Source organism: Grus americana, chromosome 5 (assembly GCF_028858705.1).
Source record: "Grus americana isolate bGruAme1 chromosome 5, bGruAme1.mat, whole genome shotgun sequence".
Lineage (NCBI taxonomy): Eukaryota > Metazoa > Chordata > Aves > Gruiformes > Gruidae > Grus > Grus americana.
The window spans coordinates 8522186-8544888 of NC_072856.1; the positions used below are offsets into that span (position 1 = coordinate 8522186).

The 22703-nt window shown below is 34.8% G+C and overlaps 1 protein-coding gene across 2 annotated transcripts in view; it reads left to right on the forward strand.

The window, feature by feature from the left end:
• The window catches only part of ELP4 (elongator acetyltransferase complex subunit 4), a 169242-nt gene that overhangs the window by 38067 nt on the left and 108472 nt on the right, over positions 1 to 22703 (forward strand). For both annotated transcript variants that reach the window (XM_054828921.1, XM_054828923.1), the window contains exons 6-7: positions 6926 to 7010; positions 12406 to 12594. In XM_054828921.1, coding sequence (XP_054684896.1) covers positions 6926 to 7010; positions 12406 to 12594 — 274 coding nt within the window. The remainder of the gene's footprint in view (positions 1 to 6925; positions 7011 to 12405; positions 12595 to 22703) is intronic.

Genomic DNA, 22703 nt, shown 5'->3' on the forward strand with positions numbered 1-22703 from the left:
GCAACATGGGTCTCCTTCAAGAAGCCTCTCCTGAGGAAATGAAAGAATTGTATTGTTGAGAGTAAAAGCAGGTACCAAGGTAACAAATAACCACCATTCTAAACATCATTTTCTTAGACCACAATGCAATGTGATAAGGAACAGGGAGGAGTAAAGAACACATTGGGAATAGTGAACTCTCAGACAGAAATCTGTGGGAATTGTGAAGAGATGTGTATATCTCTTTCTTCATTTACAGTGGATCATTTATCTTCTGGCTTTGATTATTTTCTTTCCTGACCACAAACACCACTGGTTTTGCATTCCCTGTATTAAAAAGGTTACAGTAGGTCAAGGTTAAGACAGGTTGGGAAGAAGAATTTTTCAGAATTGCAGCCTCTGAAATAAAGCTTATTTCCTCGTAGAAAAATGGAAGATTTAAGCTTCCCATAATTACAGTCATTCAATTTTGACACACATTTAAAAAATAAACTGAATTAGAATTTCAGCTTCTATTCATCAGTGTTGTATAACTGGAGTTCTTAAAAAATTATGAAAGTGGAGAAAAGCTGCTTCTTCTATTACCCTGATCCCCAAATTGATGTGCACCTAGCACAGTTAATATCAGCTAATTGGACTACCCAATTTACATAAGGAAAGACCAGGTTAGAAAATATGTAAATGTTTTCAAGCTGGGACCTGATGAAGTTCATCAGTAAAACTCATAGAATTGTCAAAGTTCCACAAAGTCAAAAAGCCCAAAGCAATCAATGCCTGTATTTAAGGAGAAGAGAAAATGAGAACATCTGTGGGATAATATCAGTGGTCTGAAAAATACCAGAAAAATTAATATAATCTATTTTTAAGCTTCTAGGGTAGTTTCACCTAGTATGTGTTTCCTTTGTTTGCTTATGGATGTTCAGCTGGGATGGGGTCAAAAGGCTCTAAAATAAAACAGGAGATATTCTCCATTGATAAAGTCTGTTATGATGTCAAAAGAGGAACATAGATTGGTGTGACATACAGAGGGTAGTAACGGTTGTCTGCTGAGGGTAGGACAAGCAGTAATGGGCTACAGTAAACTGTAGTGGTAGAAATACAGGCTGGAAATAAGGAGATATTTTTCTAATGATTAGCACGAGAAGAAGTTGCCTTGCAGACACAGGTTGGGAGTATTGTAGAATCTCCATCATTGAAGATTTCTAAGGACAAGTTAGGTAAATATCTGTCAGAGATGGTTTAGATGTAGTTCATCTTGCCTTGGGGCAAGAAGATAGACTACCTGACCTCTTGAGGTCCTTTTCATCCCTATCTTCTGTGATTCTTTAATACACATTAGTCACAGTGTATTAAATCCAATACTAAGTATGAATGTTACCAATTATTTCACTGCTTTCAAAACATTTATGCTTTTACAGAAACCTAACAGGCTTGTACTGTAGTTTTTACAAATACTGTGATGAAATTCTGAAGGAAGCATTCCTTTCTCAAGGAACAGAAACAAGCTCACAGTCCTGTCAGGATGATTTCATTAAAGAAAGTTTATAAAGGCGGGGCAGGGGGAAGGATCTTCTTTTGTTGGCATTACTGTTTGGAAAATCAATACAATGCTTGTGGCTTCTACAGCTAACTTCAGTATATCATAGAATAGTAAAAATTTCTATTCTCTTGATTAACTAGACAATGATTTGAAAGTAATGCTATAGTCACAGTTAACCCTAATAGAAGTCAAGAATTTATATTAGATCTCATCTTTGATTGCCTGAAGGTCCCACTGAGAGCTGAAGCTAACTTCTTTAAGTCTGTGTTACAGTGAACTAGGTGCATGGGCATGGCTAGTTAGCATTCTCCACTTAGAGGATATAATTTCTTAAACATAAGGTTGTCAGACTACGGTCTTAGATGCATAGCCAAAAAAACACCTGACAATGCTAATTACCTATATAGCATTGTGAAATATCTGTAATCTATTGCATTGACAAGAAAAAGTACTGATAACCTGGAAGGAACTAAAAAAGATCGCCACAAAAATTACTTAAAATTCAGAAAATCTCTAAAAATATGATTTTTTCAATTTAATTTATCAAAACAAGATTGACAGAAAATGTGTTAACACTGAAAGCTGACAAATCCTTCAAAAATGAGGCATTTTTAAGAAAGGGGATAATTCATTACTGAAATAATTTACATTAGTTGGCTATTTATTATCAGATGATTGCAAAAGATTTCTTTACTTTCTAAAGGATATACTTTGCAAGATATATACAAGTAAAGACATTTATGAATGAAAGTTTCTCTTAAATCTTGTAGGAGTGCAGACCAAAATCAGTGGTATGGGGTTGGGTTTTTTTTAAAATCTAAGACAGTTTTGCTTTTGTCACTAGTACAGAGGCTGAGGAAGAAGTGGAAACTGATAGTTTTGCCTCTCTTCCCCTACCCTTCTTTTCTTTGGCAAGGGATGGAGAAGAAGAACAATCCCTTGCTCTCCTTTCCTTTCACCACTCAGGGATATAATGACAAAGAACAGATTATGCAGTTAAAGCAGAAAATAATCAAGAAAAGTAATGTGTCACATTTTGCTATACAGCTTGTACTCTTCTGACAGAAACAGTGAGTATAGTGAACATACATTTTACAATCCTTTGATAAAGAGTGCTGCATCCATTTATAAGCAAGGGCCTTTGTCATAAAGTTTTGTGACATAAGAACCATGTATTTGTAAAAATGACCAAATCATCTTGGTGCTTCTAATTCTCTAGCATCACATGAAGAAACCTATTTTATTTAAACTGTTCTTCAGTGAGTGAACTGTCTCTGTAATTGTAGCTAATGTCTGTTGCAAGATAATTACAGTGCAGGATCAGAGATGTAGAGGCTTCATTTGGGCCTGAAATTCTCAGCCTTTTTTAGAAATCATGTATATCTATACATATGTCCCTCTTTTCCTATCCACGCAAGCATTTGGCTTCTTTATGGACTTGCAAACAGAGGCAATTCTTTGACTGATTAGACAGAATTAAGTTATTGACTGGCCTTTTACTTTGCAATTAAAGCTTGTATTTGGAGATTATATACATCATTTGTTCACCTCAAAGTTCGGCTCAATTTTTCTTTTCTTTCCTGAGTTTTTACACACACGTGTATCTGCTTTTTGACAGAGGGAGATGAGGATACTGTGTTTGATCTCCTGTCCATAGTTCTGGTACCTGATGGCTAAATTAGATTACACAGGGTCCCTTTTTGGGTAATCACTCAAGATGAGTGGAAGTTCATTGCCCCATGATAAACATTAATTAAAAACAGATTGGGAAGTCTGTTCTCCTAAAGGAAATAGTAAATGGGACTGGGTGTTTGGTGCCAAAAGAAGGAATAAACCTTCTCTTTCTTATCTCATTATTTTTTATGTTGGGGAAGGGCAGTTATGTCCTAGCGCTAATGCTGGGACCAGGTTAATGAGGTTCTGCAGCTGGCAGCAACTCTTTTCCGGTTGTTGTTGCTAGGATATTCTCGTGTCCTTTTCGTTGCATTGCTAAAGCTGGTACTTAACAGGAAGGCAGAAATATCCTCTGTGATAATTCTGTGCATCGCAGAAAAGGCTTACTTTCTACCCCTCTACTTCTATCCTCATTGTTCAGTTGCAGTTACCATAAGAGGAAGTTTGATAATCAAGGGAACTAAAATAATTAAGCTATAGTTTTTAAATAATACTCGTAAGTTTTACCTTAAGAATGTATGTGCTTTCAAAAAAGAATATATTTATCTAGAGTCTTGATTTACTGATAAATTTAGATAAAACAGGTTTAACTGTCTTGCCTAATGGGGTCTCCTTATACATAATAAGGCTATTTGTCATACCCTTGATAACCTAACCTTTGTTAACTGCTTAGAAACTATCAACAGAGAAGTCAGAGGCTCCGTTGTAACCGGGATACCTTCTTGCCAGCTCCTGCTTTATCCATTACTAAATTGCTAGACAAAAAAAAGAGTAAAGAAGGAATTGTTTAAACTCATTATCAGAATTAAACGGCATTTAGTAACAAAGCCAAAAAAAGACTAGAAATTGGAAAATAAGAAATATCTTATTTCCTTCCTTAAATGTTATGACAAACATTGCCAGAAGGGTAATGCGACTTGTTTTTGTAAATAGTGTTTCCACAATATTTTTCATCTTTATTTACATAGCATGGTTCAAATTCATGTAAACCATTAATATTTTAGCAAGAAGTAGAAGAGCACCTATTTTTACATTTTAGAAAAATCTATGTACATTACATTACTTTCTTTAATTCTTTCTTTGCTACAAATCTTTTTCAGACGGATTAATTGAAGAACTCTTTTATTAGTTTGTTTTAATTTTGGGACCCTTTAATTCTGCTAACACTTCGGGTATTTTATTCTTTTATCCACTAACTTTTAAAAGCAATTTAGGAACAAATCAGGAATTGGCAAGTATTGTGATTGCAGTATATTCTCTGACATCCCTATAGATAGCACGTTAAGCAAAATAAGTGATAGATACACAAACTTGAAAATGCTCCTTTGTGGTGACAAAGACCACAGTCGTGTTTTTGTATTACGCATACTGTACTGTGGCTATGGCTACAAGATAGTTGCAAGCTCCTTCCTAATGGTGGTGAGCAGCAGTTTGTATCTTTTCCAACAGGATAAAGGAATATCCAAAAGGATATGCTTCTGGTTACTGTGAAGTGCTGATGAATTTCTCCAGCTCTGGCAAAACTGGGAAGAAATTGCAGCACTGTGTAAGCAACAAGGATCCTGTGTGCGTGTTGCGATTATGTGAAGACATGGAGGGAGAAGATATTTGGGCTAGAGTGGAGGCTAAAGCCCTCTTCCCCCCCATCTACCCTGTAAACAGGCATCTGCAAGACAGTATAGGTGTAACATTTAACAGCCATTCCTTTTGCAACTAAATGCTAGGAAAGTAATTGACTTCATAAGCGAAAATTTACTCTTCTGATTGAGATGCTCTTTTGTTGTTTAGCAGGGCAGACTTTACATGTTAAAAGTCATGTTGAAATAATATATTGCCAGTTATTTTCAGCTGTGAATTTCATAGAGGGTATTAAATTATTAAGGTACATCGGTTTAACCAGTAGCCTTCTAGGGTACTCAATCTGAAAAAAAAAATCCAAATGGAGTTTAATTTGGAAACTCTCCCTTTTATTTCATAGGATCATAGAATCATAGAATGGTTTGGGTTGGAAGGGACCTTAAAGATCATCTAGTTCCAACCCCCCTGCTGAGGTCAGGGACACCCTCCACTAGACCATGTTGCCCAAAGCCTCATCCAACCTGGTCTTAAACACTTCCAGGGATGCGGCATTTATGTCTGAGAAGGGTCATCTCTTCATGTTTTCTGACATTGAGTATTTCAAAACCTGAAATTGTTGTGACTACGTGACTTTTTTGATTGTAAGTGTTTATAACTTAAATATATCATTGGGAGGGTTGGGTTTGCGTTGATACTCTTTTCTTGAAAGAAATGTAGAATTTTGAGTTAAATCAATGGTGTAAAAAGCAGATGTTTGCAACTCTTAAGTACTTCTCTGAAAAGTTATCTACTCTCCTGTGCAAAGCATGAAAGCAAGTTTATTTGGGTTTATTTAGGTATTCATTAGTAAAGTACATTTGGATAACATTTTTGGCTCTTACTAAAGTAATGGAAATGGTTTCATTAATGTTTGGACCAGGTGATCTTTCGAAGTCCCTTCCAACCTGAGCTGTTATCAGACCAGACATGTAAAATGATTGGAGCAAGTAAGAATATTTTTAGAAGCAAAATTTTCAAAATAACCTGTCATATTTCCAAAGAAGAATACAAGAAGGTTTGAATCCGCAACCCTTAATGGTAATTACAAGGAAATACTGAAGCTGGAAAAGATACCAGAGTTTAAACTCTCAGTTGCAGTGAGGAACCTGCACCAAGTCCAGACACACAAGCCACTATGCTCTATGGGATTTAAGAAAACAGTATCTCTCTTTTAAAAGTGAAATGGCTTGCTTTTTTTAAAGTAAAGATTAGAGCTTTCTGTCCTTTGTATGTGTTACCCTGTGGACTGGAGAGCATGGCTGGGATGAATATCTGAAGAAGTGCTTTGGATGTGTGGGAACTGGACCTTCTAAGCCTTTGATGAGACAATTTGCTCAATTTCCACTTGGTTTTAAGTCTGCTTAAATCTATTGATAGCCACTGGTTTGCCTTTTTTCCTTTTTTTTTTAATTTTTTTTTTATATTTTCTAAATAGTGTATAAAATAAATTCTACCTCACAATTCTGTTATCATGCAAATAAAGCAGTAATAACACCTGTAGTGTATGGATACAAAATGGAACCATAGCATAGCAGAATGTATTTTATGCTCTGCTGTGGTATCAAAAAAACATACTAAAAAAAAATAGAACACATTAACTACATGAACTTTTAAATTGTGAAAATGTTGTCTCTCTCATTTGTTGTTGGTTTTAATTGTTGTAGCAATTGTATGTATGAAAGTTTTCAGTAATAGAAAGTCAACTCTGTTCATCAGGGCATTGATTAGGTATACATGGAATAACAATTGGGTAGCTCTTTGTCAGTTATAGAAGATTAGTACCGTGCTGTAATGGTTCCAACTTTAAGTTAATACATTAAATCATTAATCTTCTAGATGTAAGTGAGCCTGACATAATTAAGTTATCTTAATCTCTAGAGGTTTTAGCTTTCACTAAATGTCTGAGCACTGAACTAGTTAACGTGAAGCAATCACAACTGCTTATAATGTCAACTATATTCAGAGAGGTTTGGTTTTTTCTTCTATGACACTTTCTTCTATATTACACTTTCGGACTGAAAGCTATGTCTGCTTATATTTATTTTTAATACAGCTGTTAGAGACATATAGGAGAGTATTAAAATGTGTTACTAAACTATTTCTTCTTACCAACAGTAATATGAACAGTGCCTACACAAGGCTGCTTGAGTCTATTCACAGGATCATTTACCAGGAAGGGTTTGATGGCTCCGATCCTCAGGTACTGAACACCCTCGTACTATTCTATAATCCTGTAACTAACATTGTTTTCTGAATTTTTAAGGGTGGTACAAGAAGGTCTTGGACAGAGTAACAAGGGACAGGCTGTTTCTATGCATTGCTAAAGTAAACAAGCAAAGTAAATAGAGAGTGTGGTTCATATTTTAATGTACATTTGGAGTTTTCACCTGTTACAGATATACAGACAATGCAAGAAAGAACTGTAAGCTAACATTAGTAAAATGCATATTCTGTGCAATTAGCTAATAAATGGATTGCCAAATATAATGTAATTCGGCAAAACACATTTTCCCCTACAGGTTTTGGGGTTTTTTTCAAACTATTGCTTTAGCAATAATGTACTCAAGACTCTTGAGATTGAACATTTAATCTTTAACTTTCCGGTTTTTCAATGTTGTTTTAACTGTGAATTTTTTAATGAATTAAATGGTGTGCATCTTTATGTAGCAAATATTGAAACACAAACCAAGAAATAAAAATGTTTTTTCAGCTTTACAGATCAAAACAGCCTACCAGACTTCTGTACTCTTCATAAATCATACTGTGTTATCAAAAACATTGTAAGCTTAACAACATAGACTGAAAGCTCTTTTCTAATTTGAGCAGTGCCCTGTCTATTATTCTTTGTCATATTCAGTAATAGGTGAGTCCTTTGGAGTTGGTGCAAATAAAATAATAAATTATATATAGATGCTTAATTGATAGGTAATTATTTTGATTGTTTTACAATAGAAATGTTACTACAGTAGAAGTTAATTAGTGTAGATGCTGGAGAACCTCAAATAATAGAATGGAATACTGTGTACTATTACTAGTTGAATATCTTAAAATCTCCTTTTGCAGGGAAGATAATGTTGGAATGGATGTTTTCGTGTCTAATAGTATGTTTTAGAAGCGTTACCTGCACAGAACGCTTGTGTGTAAATTCAGTTATTTGTGTTCAGTGTTTAGTCTCTGCTGAGATTTATGGGCAAGTTTGCCTTCCCTTTGGTGGCAGTGCCAGTCTGGAGAAGTAAATTGGTCCCTGACAGGCACCTCTCCCCGCTCGCTGCGGTAGCCATGGCAACAGGCCTGTCATCCTATCATACGCACCGTGCGCAGAGATGCTCCTCCTGCACGGTGACAGGTCCTGTGGAAGCCCGAGAGCTTGCCGGCTACAAAGAGCAGCGCCAAGTGAAACAAACACCCTGCCAACCTTCAGCCAGCAAACAACCTCCTACTGAAGAGATTAGACTGGTGTTTCTTATTTTTCTTACAAGTTACGTCTGACAGGAAAATAGCACCCTTGTATATTCCTGATTTTTTTTTTTTAAATGTAAAAGAAAATAAAGGTTGGTCGGAGTCAATATTTTTTGATTTTTTGCTTGCAAGCAAGGAAAAAACAACATCATGAAGAGTTTTTTTCTGTACTTGTTCATTGTTTCAAAATGCCTTACTAGTATCAATAAAGCAAAACCAGAACTTGAACTCAGAGGAAATTAAAAGTATGTTTGCTAAATGACGTACATAAGTTTCTGAGGTGAAACTTTAAAAGTTTAAAAAAGAGCCCTTTTTCAAGCCAGTTTATCCATCCTAGAAAGCCATTAGCCATTGCATAGTTGTTTCTGTTTCAAGGAAGATAATACATATGATTTTCTGGAGCAGTATCTTTCTTTTAAGATTCCTCTTTTCCCCATGCATCATCTTTTTTTGTACACTCAAATTTTGTACATTTAAAAGCAGTATATAATACACACCCCTTAAAAACTAAGTCCAGAGTTGAATGTAGTTATGGCCCAGAACATGCCTTGGATCTTTTTATCTTCCAAGTCTATGAAAAATTCACCTCTCTGCTACTCCATATCCCCTTCTATTTATTGAGACTTCAGAAGCACTTTTTAAGTACAATGAAGATTGCCAAGTAAGGACCAGTCTGTATTCTTCTGGACCTGTGCCCTTTCCTGTATATAATAATAATACAAGCTTCAGAGAAGTTTGTGCATGTATGTTCTTCCCCTCCAAATAATCCTCTCCCCTTCAGGTGGGTCCTGTTGGCAGTGGCTTTCATGAAGTTTGGAGAAAACTGCAAGGGCCAAAATGTAGCTGGGAGGTACTAAACTTTCAAGAGATTTACTGACTGACTTTAAGTAGATCCATTAATCACTGTCTGTGAATGACAGAAGCTGATGCCATTAATGCTTCATTTTTCATACTGTGAAGAATAATCCTTCAAAAATCTCTCTACTCAGGAGGTCTAGAAACACGTTGCTTGTTGGATCTGGATTCAAAGGAAAAGTTTAACCTGACCGGTAAAACTTTTAGATATTTTTGGCTACTTTCACATCAATATGCCAATGATGCTTAGACTTACTACTCCTTTCTATTGGCTCCTCTTTATCTAATTCCAGTATATGAAGAGGGGTCTGGAGAAAAGTGAGCAGAATGTGACTCACCTCAGCTGACAGAGGTTTGACATGATTAGGAAAATTAGTGAAAACCACCGTTAGAGGTTTAGTAGACCTCTGATAAAATGGTCCAGCATCTAGTATTATTAGTTAACATTAATGTTTTAAGGGACCATCTGCTGCTGGCCATCCCAGGTTAATATTTTTTGACTGTCCTGCATGACTTTGTGGGCCTTAGGACACTAGCCTGTTTGAGGTATTGGGCTACAGAAGAGTTTGGTTGAAGTTAACCAAAGCAATAACCTGTTTGTTCACGCTGACTTGAACATCTTTGTTAAGAGCTATTTGGAAATTCAGGGTCTGACCTAGAAATATGAGCATCAGTTTTACATCCTTTTTAAAACCTCCTGGTAACTCTTTGCTGCTGCTCATTAAGAATGAAACCTTTACAAATTGAGCATGATTTTAAGTCATACAGAATAGCACTTGTTTCTGAATTGTTTTGGTTTTTCCATGTTTGACAACAGACCTTTAATAGGCAACTTTATTTCTTTAATGTTTTTTGTATGCTTTGGAGCTCAAGTTGGGTGTCTTTCAGGGTACTAAAGCTGGGGGGTTGGTTTTTTGTTTGCTTTGAGTTGGGTTTTTTAATTCTTCATAATCAGAATTCTTGCTGCCAAAGCAAACATTGTTTCAAAAATTACATGAAAAAGGTTTAAAAAAAAAATTCCAAACTAATGAGAGTATAAAAGACCTAGTGGTGTATCTAAAAAAATGTTATCCTACTTTGTCCTGCAGGCTTGTTGTTGTAGAGTATTAGACTTATGCTTTTCTTATATTTCAGGTATGGAATAAGCCGTTTGTCAAGGCCTTGTGGGCCTGACAGAATTATACTGGTAGAAATTCTGTTACTGGCCAAAACAAATACATCTGATATTATCTGGTGTTTGAATAGCTTTATCTTTTACAACTCTGATGATTCGATACTGTGAAACAAGCATCTGTCATCCTTTATCCAATAAGAGAACTGATATTCTGATACATTTTTTCTGTTTGTGTGTTGTTCTTACTGATGTTCTTCATAAGAAAAAATATTTTTCTCATTACTGAAGTTTCTGTAAGTTTTATGTATGTTTGCTCTGAAAGTTTGAAATACCAAAACACTTTCTCTGCATGATCGATATCCATTATATCTGGGTAAAATAGTTTAATTAAATGACTAATTTTATGCTATTGCTTAAACACACATCAAGAAATGCATGAATCTGCTCTGATTAGCAGTCACTAAAGAATATTAGACTAGCTTCTGTTTTTCCCGTTCTTTTTAAAACTCTGATCATCCAAGCCTAACAAATAGCATACAGAGAAGTCATATTGTGTCGTATTATCCTGTACTATTATCCAGATCTTCATAAGGTAGTGTAAAAAGTTAACTTTACATAAGTAAAGCCTAAAAGCCTGCAAAGCCCAAGACTAAAGAATCCGCCAGAGTTAAAACGCATATCGCTTCACAGAGCTTGTAGGCGAATTGGCGGATCAGCTTACTCTGTAAGCCATGAGACTTGGATAAATGGAGAGCCATGTGGTACTAACCGTGTTTCACAACTCGGGCTCTGTCCACCCAATATGGAGAGGGAAGTATTTATAAGAGTAGTCTCTTGTCTTGGCAAAATCTTTCCGCTGGATTTCCAGAGCAGCTGCACAATGTTTTGTGCTTGATAGTTACTGTTCATTCCAGCTGGTGGAAATGAATATCTACAGTTTATCAAAGCACTTTGCTGTGATGAAAACTACCAGGAAACTTTTATTTATCTAAACTAGTCTTTTATGTATTTTATATATATATATGTATTAAAAAAAAAAAAAAGCTGGCCTTTAAGTCTGAACCCTGAACTCTAGACATGTATCTTTGATCACCTTTTACAGGAAGTCTTTCAACAAGGGCGCTTATTGTCTCTCTCTCAGCTGTTGATAGCAAATATAGCTGAAATCCTTCTCAAAGATCACCAGGAAAGGTCATATCAAATAAGCTGAAATGAGATTTGTCATCATGAGAGATGACATTTTACTTTGCATAAACAAATTACAACTCTGGCTCCATAATCTACCGCTTCAGAAAAGGAGCTTTGTCTTAGCCACTGCCTCTGTTGGATGCTCTTCTGCAAGGCAGCAGATAGTCTTTAGTTAGGTAACACACGAGGCTCTTTAGGATTTTACGTGTCAAAACAGCTTAGATTCTCGTACCCGGTAGCTAACTGAAGCAGACCCAGAAACCCTTGTGTCAAGGACTTTCAGAAAGGTGTGGTCCTTAAGAGACAATCTGCTGATGTCTCCAACAGACTCTGTTTCTCCATAGCTGTAGGTAAACCTTCCTTCATTAGTTGGAAGGAGTTGACAGGAACGTAGATGATGCTTACAGAGACTACTAAAATAGTGAAAGTGCCGCATGTTGGTGACGTAGGCAACTGACCTTGTTCATTTAGAAGTAGCAGAACAAATGAAAGCGAAGCAAACGGTCAGAATAGACAGGTTATGGAAGTAACACAGTGGAAAGTTGAAAATAGAGGGAAAAGTTGTGTTTGATTACTCTCAGGCCCTTCCAGCAGACCAGTTTAGAGCTGGGAGAAAAGATTCTTTTGCGTGTTTTTTAAGGCAGTGATGGAGGAGGGAAAGGACATGAAAAATCATAGTATTGTCGGATTTTGTGTCAGATTATACATTTAGCTGCTTAAAAAATGAGTAGTTTCTGATATTTCTGTGCTGTCTCTTCCACTTGTATGTGCTTATCTGGCATAGCATGATATCCAGTCAGTGAAAAATGCCATTCTGTTTGTAATTTTTATAAGTTCATCTGAGATTAAGCAATGATTATATAAACTATGTAATCATTATGGATATGAATTCTATCAGATGTATTTTTTAAAATACATTACATGACGTTTTCTTCTTAATGTTTAAAAATAAGAAGTGGCTTTTTTTTCCCCCCAACAGAAAAAACAGAAGAATATTTTGCGGATAGGAATTCAGAGTCTGGGTTCCATGTTGTGGGGTGATGACATTTGTAGCAGTGATACTCCTGAAGATGTTCATAGCCTTACAAAATTTCTGTATGTTCTCCGTGGCCTCCTCAGAAAATCTTTGTCAGCCTGCATCATCACAGTGCCTGCTCACCTTATCCAGGTAGGAATGCTGTCTTTGCTATATTTCATAGCTGACACATCAGTTAGCAAAAATTTAAAGTTTGTGGTAAGAACATAAATGCAATTTTGGACATTTTGAAAACTCTTTTTGTTCAAAGGGCAAAGTTAAAACATAGCTTTGCTGTATTGCTTCAATAGTTTTGTGGGACAGTCGTGCTGCAAAATCTACAAAGACCTAAGCATAAAACCATTGTAGATGCTGTTATGCCTTATGTGGGTCTTAGTCTTTTTTGAAAAACTATCAAAATTGCAGAAACTGTAATAAAGTAAAGAGAATCCTGCTAGCAATCTCTTTTTAAATTTTTTTTTTTTTTTTACAACATCCCTACAAACTTTTCCACTACCTTCAGAACACTGTTTAGAGTTTCACTACAAGACATTTCAGTCCACTCTCTTCATCTGTCGTGGATAGATTATGATGATGTGTGATCTTGTTTTTAAAGCCAGGAATTGAAAGGTAACAGGTTTACTCTTTAATTCTAATATCCCCTTATATTGGGACCAAGAGCAAACCAGTTATGGTATCAAAGTAATTTTCCCAACTGCAAAATCAAAAGCTGCTAAAAGCACCTTTCCTGAGAGTATATGCCTGAGACTTAAATGTTTATCTTCTGGAAACAAACTTTTTTAGCAAACGGAAAAATGTAGATAGTCTTTTTTTCTGCAAGTGGTAATGTAACTTTCAAAAGCAAAACTATTATTCACAATGAACAGAGAAGCTATAATTTTAGACATTAATTTGATTTGATTATAATAAAAAAGTACTTGATAAAGCCTCATATTATGCAAAATGTTTTCGTAGTAGATGAGTTTATCATTAGATTAAATCCTATCCTGGGTAAGTACATGACTGTTCACTTATGTATTGCATTTTGTAAAGGTGTTTGAATATCTGCAAATGTTATTTATCTAGATACCTGATGCACTTACTGCTTTGAAAATAGAGAAATTTGATTTTCTAGTTTTACCATTGTAATCAAAACTGTATGAATATTCCTCTTGCAGTGCAAACCTCTATCTCCTTACTGAGCTATTTTTAAATATTAGATGGCAGTTTGTCTTCAAAATGATTGACAGTAAAATTTAATGCAATGAATAGAATTTGTGAATGTAAAAGTAGCTTCCTTCTTTTTGCACATTGGAATTACCTGTCCACAATTGGGACATACAATCGGATTCGTTGTACTCTTTTTGTATCTATTATGTTAATAAAAGGTATGATCATATTTTAGAGGAGAAGTCCAGAAGCATCTCTAAGAAACAAACTGAAGGACGAAGGGTTTTGTTTGTTGCAAACTAACCTGGGAAGTTGATTTTGATTTTGTGTTTATAAATTCCATTTAAATCAATGCCCATTGATTGAAATGCCCATAGGATTGAAATTATATCTCATTTTTTAAATAACTGGGTTTTTTTAATTTTGACAGAATTGTTTTACAGTAAGTGTTAGAATATTCTGGGGGATTTAAAAAAAAAAAAAAAAAAACCCACATTATTTCCAGAATCTTTGCTTAGCAGCCTTAAACAGCAGCCTTATTTTTTTTTTTAAATTGTTAAACTTCATGTATCCTTCTTTAAGCACTAAACTATGGAGAAAACTGTCATTAGGAGGAGCAAAGCTGCTGAGGGTTCCTTATACCCCACATTACTCAGTTCCCAGAGCCCTGCTGTGTAGTTGTTCCACTCTCCAAGAAGCCTGTTAAAGAGCCCCTGAGAGCATGTGTACAGCCCTCCATGTTAATAGTTAATTGGTGAGGATGGCAAGATGAGAGGACAGCCGAACATGTGGTCTCTCAGGCTCAAGCCGTAGACAGACCTTTAGTTATAATAACAGCAGCTGCTCACATTCTCACAACCCAGCTACTCACCATTCTGTTGCTGAGGTTTCTTGCTGGATTAAAAAAGTTAAAGAAAATACCTTTTCTTTCCAAGAGAATAAGAGAGAGGGATTTTTTTTTTCAAAGTGCATTTCTGTATATGTATTTAATTTGATCAGAGCAAGTTCTAGCATATGCTTTCTCAGTTGAATCTTAAAGTCAGTACACTGAAGGCATAGAAAATGCACACTATTTTTCTGAAGATGTAGTAAATTCCACATTTATTCCCTGAATGACTGTTTCTATATTTTCTGTGTTATCTTTTCCCTCCCAACTGTATTAATTAGATGGTCTGCAGGTAAACTGTTCTCATGAATAATTTCCATGAAGGTAAATAGAAGTTCAGAATCACATTTTAATCAAGGTTTTATCTGCATAACATATACAGAAAAATAGTTTCATTTTTTACCTGCTTTGTCTTGAAAAAATAGATTTTTAGTCGTGACTCATACCATATCTTGTCTCTGTCAGCCCCCACTACTAGTTACTGCAGTGAAGAAGAAATAAAACTCACAATTGGTAGTACTGATTTTCAACAGGGACAATGTCTTTCCAAGCCAGACTAGTTATATTTTTTATATTTAGTGTATGAATAACGCACATATACATATATGTAGTTTGAGATTGGTTTCTTTTATATATTTTGCCAAGTACTTTGCATGTTTTACTGTGACAGGGAGTTCCACAACTTCAATCTACTTGGTTTCATTCTTTTTCAAAAAGTTTAATTTTGCCTTTACTTTTCATCAATTATATCTTTGTTCTTGGCTGATGAGACAATAAGATGAGGCTCCCTATTTTATCTTTTCTGTATTCTGATTGTTTTGTATTTTTTTCATGCTGCCTTCTTAATCTGTTTTTAAACATTCACTTTTCTTTTAATCATATTTTATTTTGTTATAGTAACGTAATGCAATAATGCTATTATTGTTCACTTTTCCTGCATTCTAATGTCTGCTTCATCTCTTTGATGACTACTGAACATTAAGTAGTGATTTTGTTCTTGATGCTTTTTCCTCTGTGGTACATATCCACCAATGTGGCTCTTTCATTATTCCAGCTATTCATTGCGTTGGATTTAATAACTTTGAATTGCATTTATCCAGAGATGATGCTCATTCACCCAGTTTGATGGGACACTGAATGTCTTCACAGTCTTCTGTAAGGCTATATTTTGGTAAAAGACACAAATATACAAAAAATCTGGTTGTGTACAGAGTTTTCTCAGAATAATTTAGAGAAATTGTAGTCCACTAAAGAACACAGATTCTTTGTGTTTTATTGATGAAACTGCTAGTGAAAACAATGCATGAAGAAAAAAGAAAATTCTTTTTTCTTCACCACAAAAATAGGAATACATTATTCTGGAAGAGGATTTCAAGAAAATGACACTAAAAACTTATCCAATTATGAATTTTATTCAGAAGATGTGTGACAAGTTTTACTTGATTGATATTTTCTACCGATTGAACATACTCTTATCTTACACTGTCTGTCAGGTAATAAATATTGAGATACTTACGAGTATGATTAAAATAGTTGATGGAAGGTTATTTTTCATGTCTTTCTACTGCTTCTTGAAAATGCATTGTGCGTATGAAATCAGACGGTGCGTTTGAAAAGGGAAAATTACTTCTGTTTTTTAAATCTAGCATTGATCAAGGAGGACAGACTGAAGAGGGATTTCATTTAATATTGCACTTTCCAAACTTAAGGAATATTATAAAAACAAGTAAGAACTCTTTTTCTGTGTGTTGATAATCCCTGCAGTTTAATACCTAAACATAAAAACCCAAACTTTTTGTGCTACAGAGTGTGTGACTTAAAGGAGTTTAATGTCACTATTTTGGAATTGCAAAAGCCCTAAATTAGAATTTAAAATATTTTCCTATTGTGTTTTCTTCATTTTCTTTAATTACTAGAAATCATTGGTAAATCCAAAAGCATCTTTCACCCAAATTACTAAATAATGTTCGTAATTCTGTTCCTGTTCTTCCCAATTTTGTATCACTTAAGTAATATTTTTTTTAAGTAGATTATTTTCACTGGGAGAAAGCGTAATACTTTTGTTAAAGCCATCCTTTATTTTGAACTTGAAGCTGTGTTACTGGTAAGGACTAACAACCATATTAGTCAGCATGTACCAAGGGAAATTAATTGACTAATGAAAAGTCAGTATGAATAAGTCTCGTTACAGAACCTGTCCTCAGAGTCTGAAGTTCTGTTTAGCAAGGTATTTTCATTATTTCATCCAGTATGTTAAAAAATTAATTTCCTACAATATTAATGTTTTGATGCTTTGAATTCACTGAAGTGCCTAAGTTACTGTATGTTTCAGTGTAGAAAAATTCAGAAACAAACCTTTTCACATCCATAGCCTTTTGTGTTCACACTGAGTAATTTAGCAGCTAAACTCGAAGTCAGGCAATAGAGTGCTTTAGAATCCATTGCTAATATAGGATTATAAGATGTGAACTCCTAGAGCTTGTGAATTTCTCACAGTTTGAAATCTTTATTCCTATGACAAGAGCTAAGAGTGATTGCCTCCCTTAGAACTCTAACTTCTGAGAGTTCACAAGTGTAAAATGCTGAATAACCTTCAAATGTATTTGATGATGTAGCCACTGCACACAAATTGGTATTGAGATCAAATGTCATGTAGTTTCTATATCATAGTTAAGCAAGCTTTCAAAATGCTTTGCAAAATAGAAACTGTGAAGATGAAATGGTCTTTATATTTTTTCTATATTGGGGGTTTTTTGCTTACTTTTTAATGTTGTATGTTTCTTTTTGCTGTATGGGAGAAATACAGTTGAACAACCGTACAAAGAATTAATAAGAATCATGAGTTTATGACAGGTATTCTTGGGTTATCCACATAGTTTTCAGATATGCATATTCTGGTTTGGATATGCTGGACGTGCCTAAAAGCATCTTTAAAATTATGATCTAGTAGGAAGCTCAGAGAAGTATACAATTCAAAATCGAATTAAATTGTGTGCCAGTAAGTAATTTTGTTTTCAGTTTCTGTTATTGTTGATAGTATTTGCTAATCAAGTTGCAGTACAAATAGAAATATTTTGTTGTTTCATAAAATAAGTTTAGGGTTGCCAACAGGCTGTATTCTAGCTCTACCACTTCTGATTTGGTAACAACTACCCATTTCAAAAACAAATGTAATATACATCTGAAGCATGTTTTTGTACCCACATGTTAAATATCTTTTAACTGACTTAGCTACATTATGATGAACAGTCACATTGCATGTTAAAACTGCATATCTAAACCAGCTTTCTCATTTTAATAAATCTTACTTTTTAGAGGGACACTATATACATGTCCTTATCACCATCTCATCAACACACTGTCTTTTAATCAAAAAAATCACTTTTCCAAAACGAATATGTTAAACTCTAAAAGTTAATGAGTATATGCAACATTGCAATTTTATTTTACATTTTATCTATATAATCTGAAAATACACCTATGAAAACTTTAAAAAATTAGGTAAGATTTAGAACTAAATCTTTCAACTGCAACATTAGACCTAAACAGTTAAATATCCCATCACAGTATGGAGATAGTCATCTGTTCAAGCATATGGAATCTTTTGGCTACTGGACTAAGTAGTTAATATAATGCCCAGTGTCCAGACATGGACACAACTGTTATGGAAGCAGAAGGGAAGAGGCTCATGTATTGAGCCCATTTGGACACTGATAAGTAAAGATTAGAAGAATGACTTTAAATAATGCAGGACAAAGTAGTTCTCTGCTTTAAGCAAGTAATTCTGTTAGAAAATGGAATGTTTTTTCTCAAGCAATACTATTTTTTTCGCATCAATAGAAGTACAAGTTCATGAAAAAAAAATGCCCTGTGAATCTAGCATTAAATGTGGGTTTTATCTGTTGTCTGTTGTATTTCAGAACAAAGAATAATTTTGTGTAAAACTATTTTATATTTTTATTATTGCCTATGTATTTCTCATCTTAAATGATTTTCAAATAACTGAATATTGAATTTCTGTGTTTGCTTAGAAACATTTTTATATGAACTTTTGCTGTTGTTAAAAACCCTTGAAATTTCAGAATCTAATTTTACATCTTTTTGTTTAGACCTGCTCTATTAATTACAATATAATCATAATAAAAAGGAATACTGCATCTTTAATGATGTTTTTGTGCCTGTGTAGTTAAGCTTTAATGCTAGGGGGAAAAAAAAAAGATTAAATTAGCCTTGTAACCTCTTTCTCTTCCAGACTGATGATGGAAAATAAAAGCTCTTAGCCACAGAATGTAACACTTAGAATTAATATTTAATTAGACCAGCAAATTGTACACTGTGGCTGAAAGCTTCCAAAGAGTTGTTAGTGCCACAATTGACCTACAAGTTTAATAATAACTCACTTCTAGGAGCAAGTGCCAGTTCAGCATAGTGGAGCCACTGTAAGAAAGTCCTGTGAGATTAAAATCAGCAAACCAAATGGCAGGCGAGGATTCCTGGGATGGAGCCTTCTGGAAAGCTGGGAGCTGGAGTAGCTTTTCAGCCAGGATTCAGATGAGAACAGTGGGCAAAAAAAGCTGATCCCTCCTGTTCTGGGAGCTTCTGGTTGTAGGCCAAAATCCTAGAACAGATTTTTTCTAAATGTTCTTACTGCAGCTATTAATTTATATCACAAATCAAGTAATGAATGACTTATCTTCATCTTTTAATTAAGTTTTAATGCAAACATTATCGCTGAATTCTCTGGTCATGAATTTTACTCATGGAAGATCGGCACTTTTTTGGTACGATGTGTAATTTAGTGTGTTTGTGTTGCAGAATGTTTCATTTTATCATATCGCACTACTGCACAAAAGGGTTCTTGTTGTAGTACGATATGATAAGCAATTTATAATAATATAGTGAAATATGTAAATTAAATACGAAATGTGTATACGTTGTAAAATAGGCTATTTTGAAGGTTAAATAGCTTAATCTTGCCTTTCATTTTATGAACAATTAAAATATAAAGCCAGTAACTCTACCATTAGATATCCATCTGAGCCTTAATTCTATGGCAAATTATTCTAGTGAAATAGGGCACCATAAGTTCAAAAATGTGCAAACACACAGCAACAGACTGAGGAAGGAACATTCTGCATTATTTATTGGCTAGATCCTAAATAATTAAAGAAATGCCTACTCATTAGTTAAAAATTAAAGCAGGTGAGAACCTTGCCAGCAGAGGGAGCAGTCATGTCTTTCCTTAGGTCCCCATCGTTTCCAGCCTACCCATCATTTCCACTCTACCTCTTCTTATTGCCCAGCCAGTTTCCCATCTGGACCTAGCTTTGCCAGCCTGCTCCTGATGACAGCCTATAATTTTATACTGAATAAGGGATTAGGTTTTTTGATGATTTTATATTTCAGAGTCTTGCCACTTGATTACCTACATCAGTTAGATGTTCCTTTTGATATTTGTGTACTATTAATCAAAGTAATAGTGGAGGATCTTTTTGGTCACCTGTGAGTAAAATGCAATTCACTGCTTAAAGAATTAAAGTTGCAGCAATAGTTAGCCTTTCTGAATTGGTAAGCAAACCACAATGACATTTTTTTTCAGGCAAGATGGCTACAAAAGGAACTCCTGAACCTTTATCTTATAATGAATAATTCCCAGTGGAGTCATAGGATTTTAGTTAAGCCAGTTGGTCTCAAATACATTAATTTCAGCAGTTTTGTTATGGCTCTTTTTTTAATATGACTCTTATTCTTTCAGTCTACTTTTGCATCTGTATCTTATACTACCCTATGACCAACTTGTAACATTGAATATTTTAGGTGTTTAATTTTGTAAACAAATCTGTTCAAATGGTCATTTCATTTTTGCGATAATGAAAGACCAATAATAACATACAGTTTTCCATATATATGCTTTTTTAACAATAAGACAATGTCATTAATAAGGACCAGATAGTGCTCAGGCTAGGTGCTGGGCTCATCTCAGCCCAGGTCTTGTACTAATTTCTTCCCAGCTCCTCACCCTTCACTGGAGAAGGGCTCGATCAGGCGTATTTCATCTACCCACTGCAGCAGGACTCATGCAAGAGCCCTGCACCCCAGAACCCTTCATAGTCACATGCAGCCTGTGCTTTCAGCTTACTGAATCCTAAGGAAATCCTCAGAAGAGAAAAGCACTGAACAGGGATTCAGCTCAAAAAGTGTCACCCTTTAATACCCTGTACATCTGTCACCTCTTTCAGCCAGATAATAACGGGATTTTCAGCACCCAGCTTTCTGGGCTTTGACTCCCACATCATCTTCATAATACCAACAAATATTTTTCTGGTACCCCAAAACCATAGGTGTAGCCTTCTAAAGCAAGCCCTGAATAGAGGGAGGTAGACAGGGCTTCAGCAAAAGGCTGAGTTTGGTTCCCAGCTCACTGTTGACTGGCTTGTAACTTCGGACAACTCACATGACATCTTTGTGCTTGTTACATGACTTCTAAATGAGGAATGCAGCACTTGCTTGTCTTTTGTAAAGTGCTTGGAGATCAACAGATGGAAAGTTTGATTTAAACTACGTAGTCTTTGTTCTCACCTTCATTTTTGTAGGCCTCAGCAGCAACTGTTCTTGACTTGCTTGTTTTATCTGTATTGAGTCATCACTCATTTCACTGTTGGCCTTTAGGTCTTCCCTCCAATAGCAAAACAGACATATGTTTTATTTTATAGGGTGCCGAGGTTGGCTGGCATTAGATTCTTGTATAGTTTAAGTAATGGACAAGTCCAGGTCATCCATCTTCACTGAAGATCCAAAGATATGGGTTTTTTAGTGTGTGATATTTAGTTTTTATTTCCCAGATGATTATTTTTCCTGAAAATTTATCCAGAATTTTTAATTGGATACTGTGTCATCCACCTTCATCTGATACATTTGATAATAACATTGCAGTGTGTTAGGTGTAAGATAAGGAAACCATGGCTCAAATGTTCTGAATTTTTAAGAAACAAAAATACTAGTTCTAACTAGTTTCACAGTTGAAAGACTCTTGAGTTTATATAGACTATCAGGACAGACATTATTAAAAGCAACTTTAAGAGAACAACCAAAATCTGGAATTAATACATCATGTAACATATTGGCCAACAGATGCTTTGTTACTCCCCATTTTTACGAGTGTGTTGCATCTAATTACCTGCTCATGTCTTCGCTACATGTCCTTTCTTTGCTTCTGTACCTTGTATAAAATTATTTGATGATACTACTCATTGCTTGAAATTAGCTAACGTAATACAGAGTACATATAAACAAATCAACCAAAATCAGTCCTTCTGTTATTTCAGCCATATGAACGGATATTTATATTTAAGTTCTATTATAGTCAGTAAGGTTCTTCAAAGATAAAAGAAGATGCCTAATCAGTCAGAACCCCTAAATGTGGATTTCTCATCACTGAAGGCATTGTAGTTTGTAGAAAATCCTTGAAGTGTATTTCTAGGATATCTATCTTCCAGCAAAGACATCAGACTTGTATTTGATTTTCTTGTGATACTGATACAGATTTCTGCATGCCAAAATTTGTTAATGTCCTGTTGCTTATCTTATATGCCAGTGCTCTGAGTGTACATTCATTTTAGAGCCAAAATCCAAAGTTCAGTTAGTAGATTTGGTGTGTGCAAGCACTGACAACAGTGTTAATCAACTTGGAGTCAGAATAAGTACAGAATTTTATACTTTACAGTCTTTGTTAATTACTCATACAACACTTTTTGGGAGAGCGGTTATTAATCTTTTATTTTGGGGATTTGTGAATAATGAAAAAGTGCACAAACTGTATCTCTCTGTAAAACTAGTACAACTAGTACTAGTACTAAAACTAGTACCTAACTTCTTTTACCAAAATAAAATGTAGCCATAATTCTGTGATTTTCTGAGCAGTGATTATTAACAATTGATGATAAATATTTAAGCCAGGTTTCTTAATCTTAATAATTTATCTTTTCAATTTAAAATTCTTTGGAGATTAAGTAGTAATGATTAGTGGTAAATATTTGGATATTGTGAAGTCATTACAACATAATTTTGTGATAATCTCAGAAAATATCAAGAATTATTTAATCTATTGAATATCCAGCCAGTGTTTCATTATAGTCCAGTGTGGCTGCCTACGTTATAGTGCTAAGCTTACTTCAGCTTTATGACAGAATGTAACAGAAACAAAAAA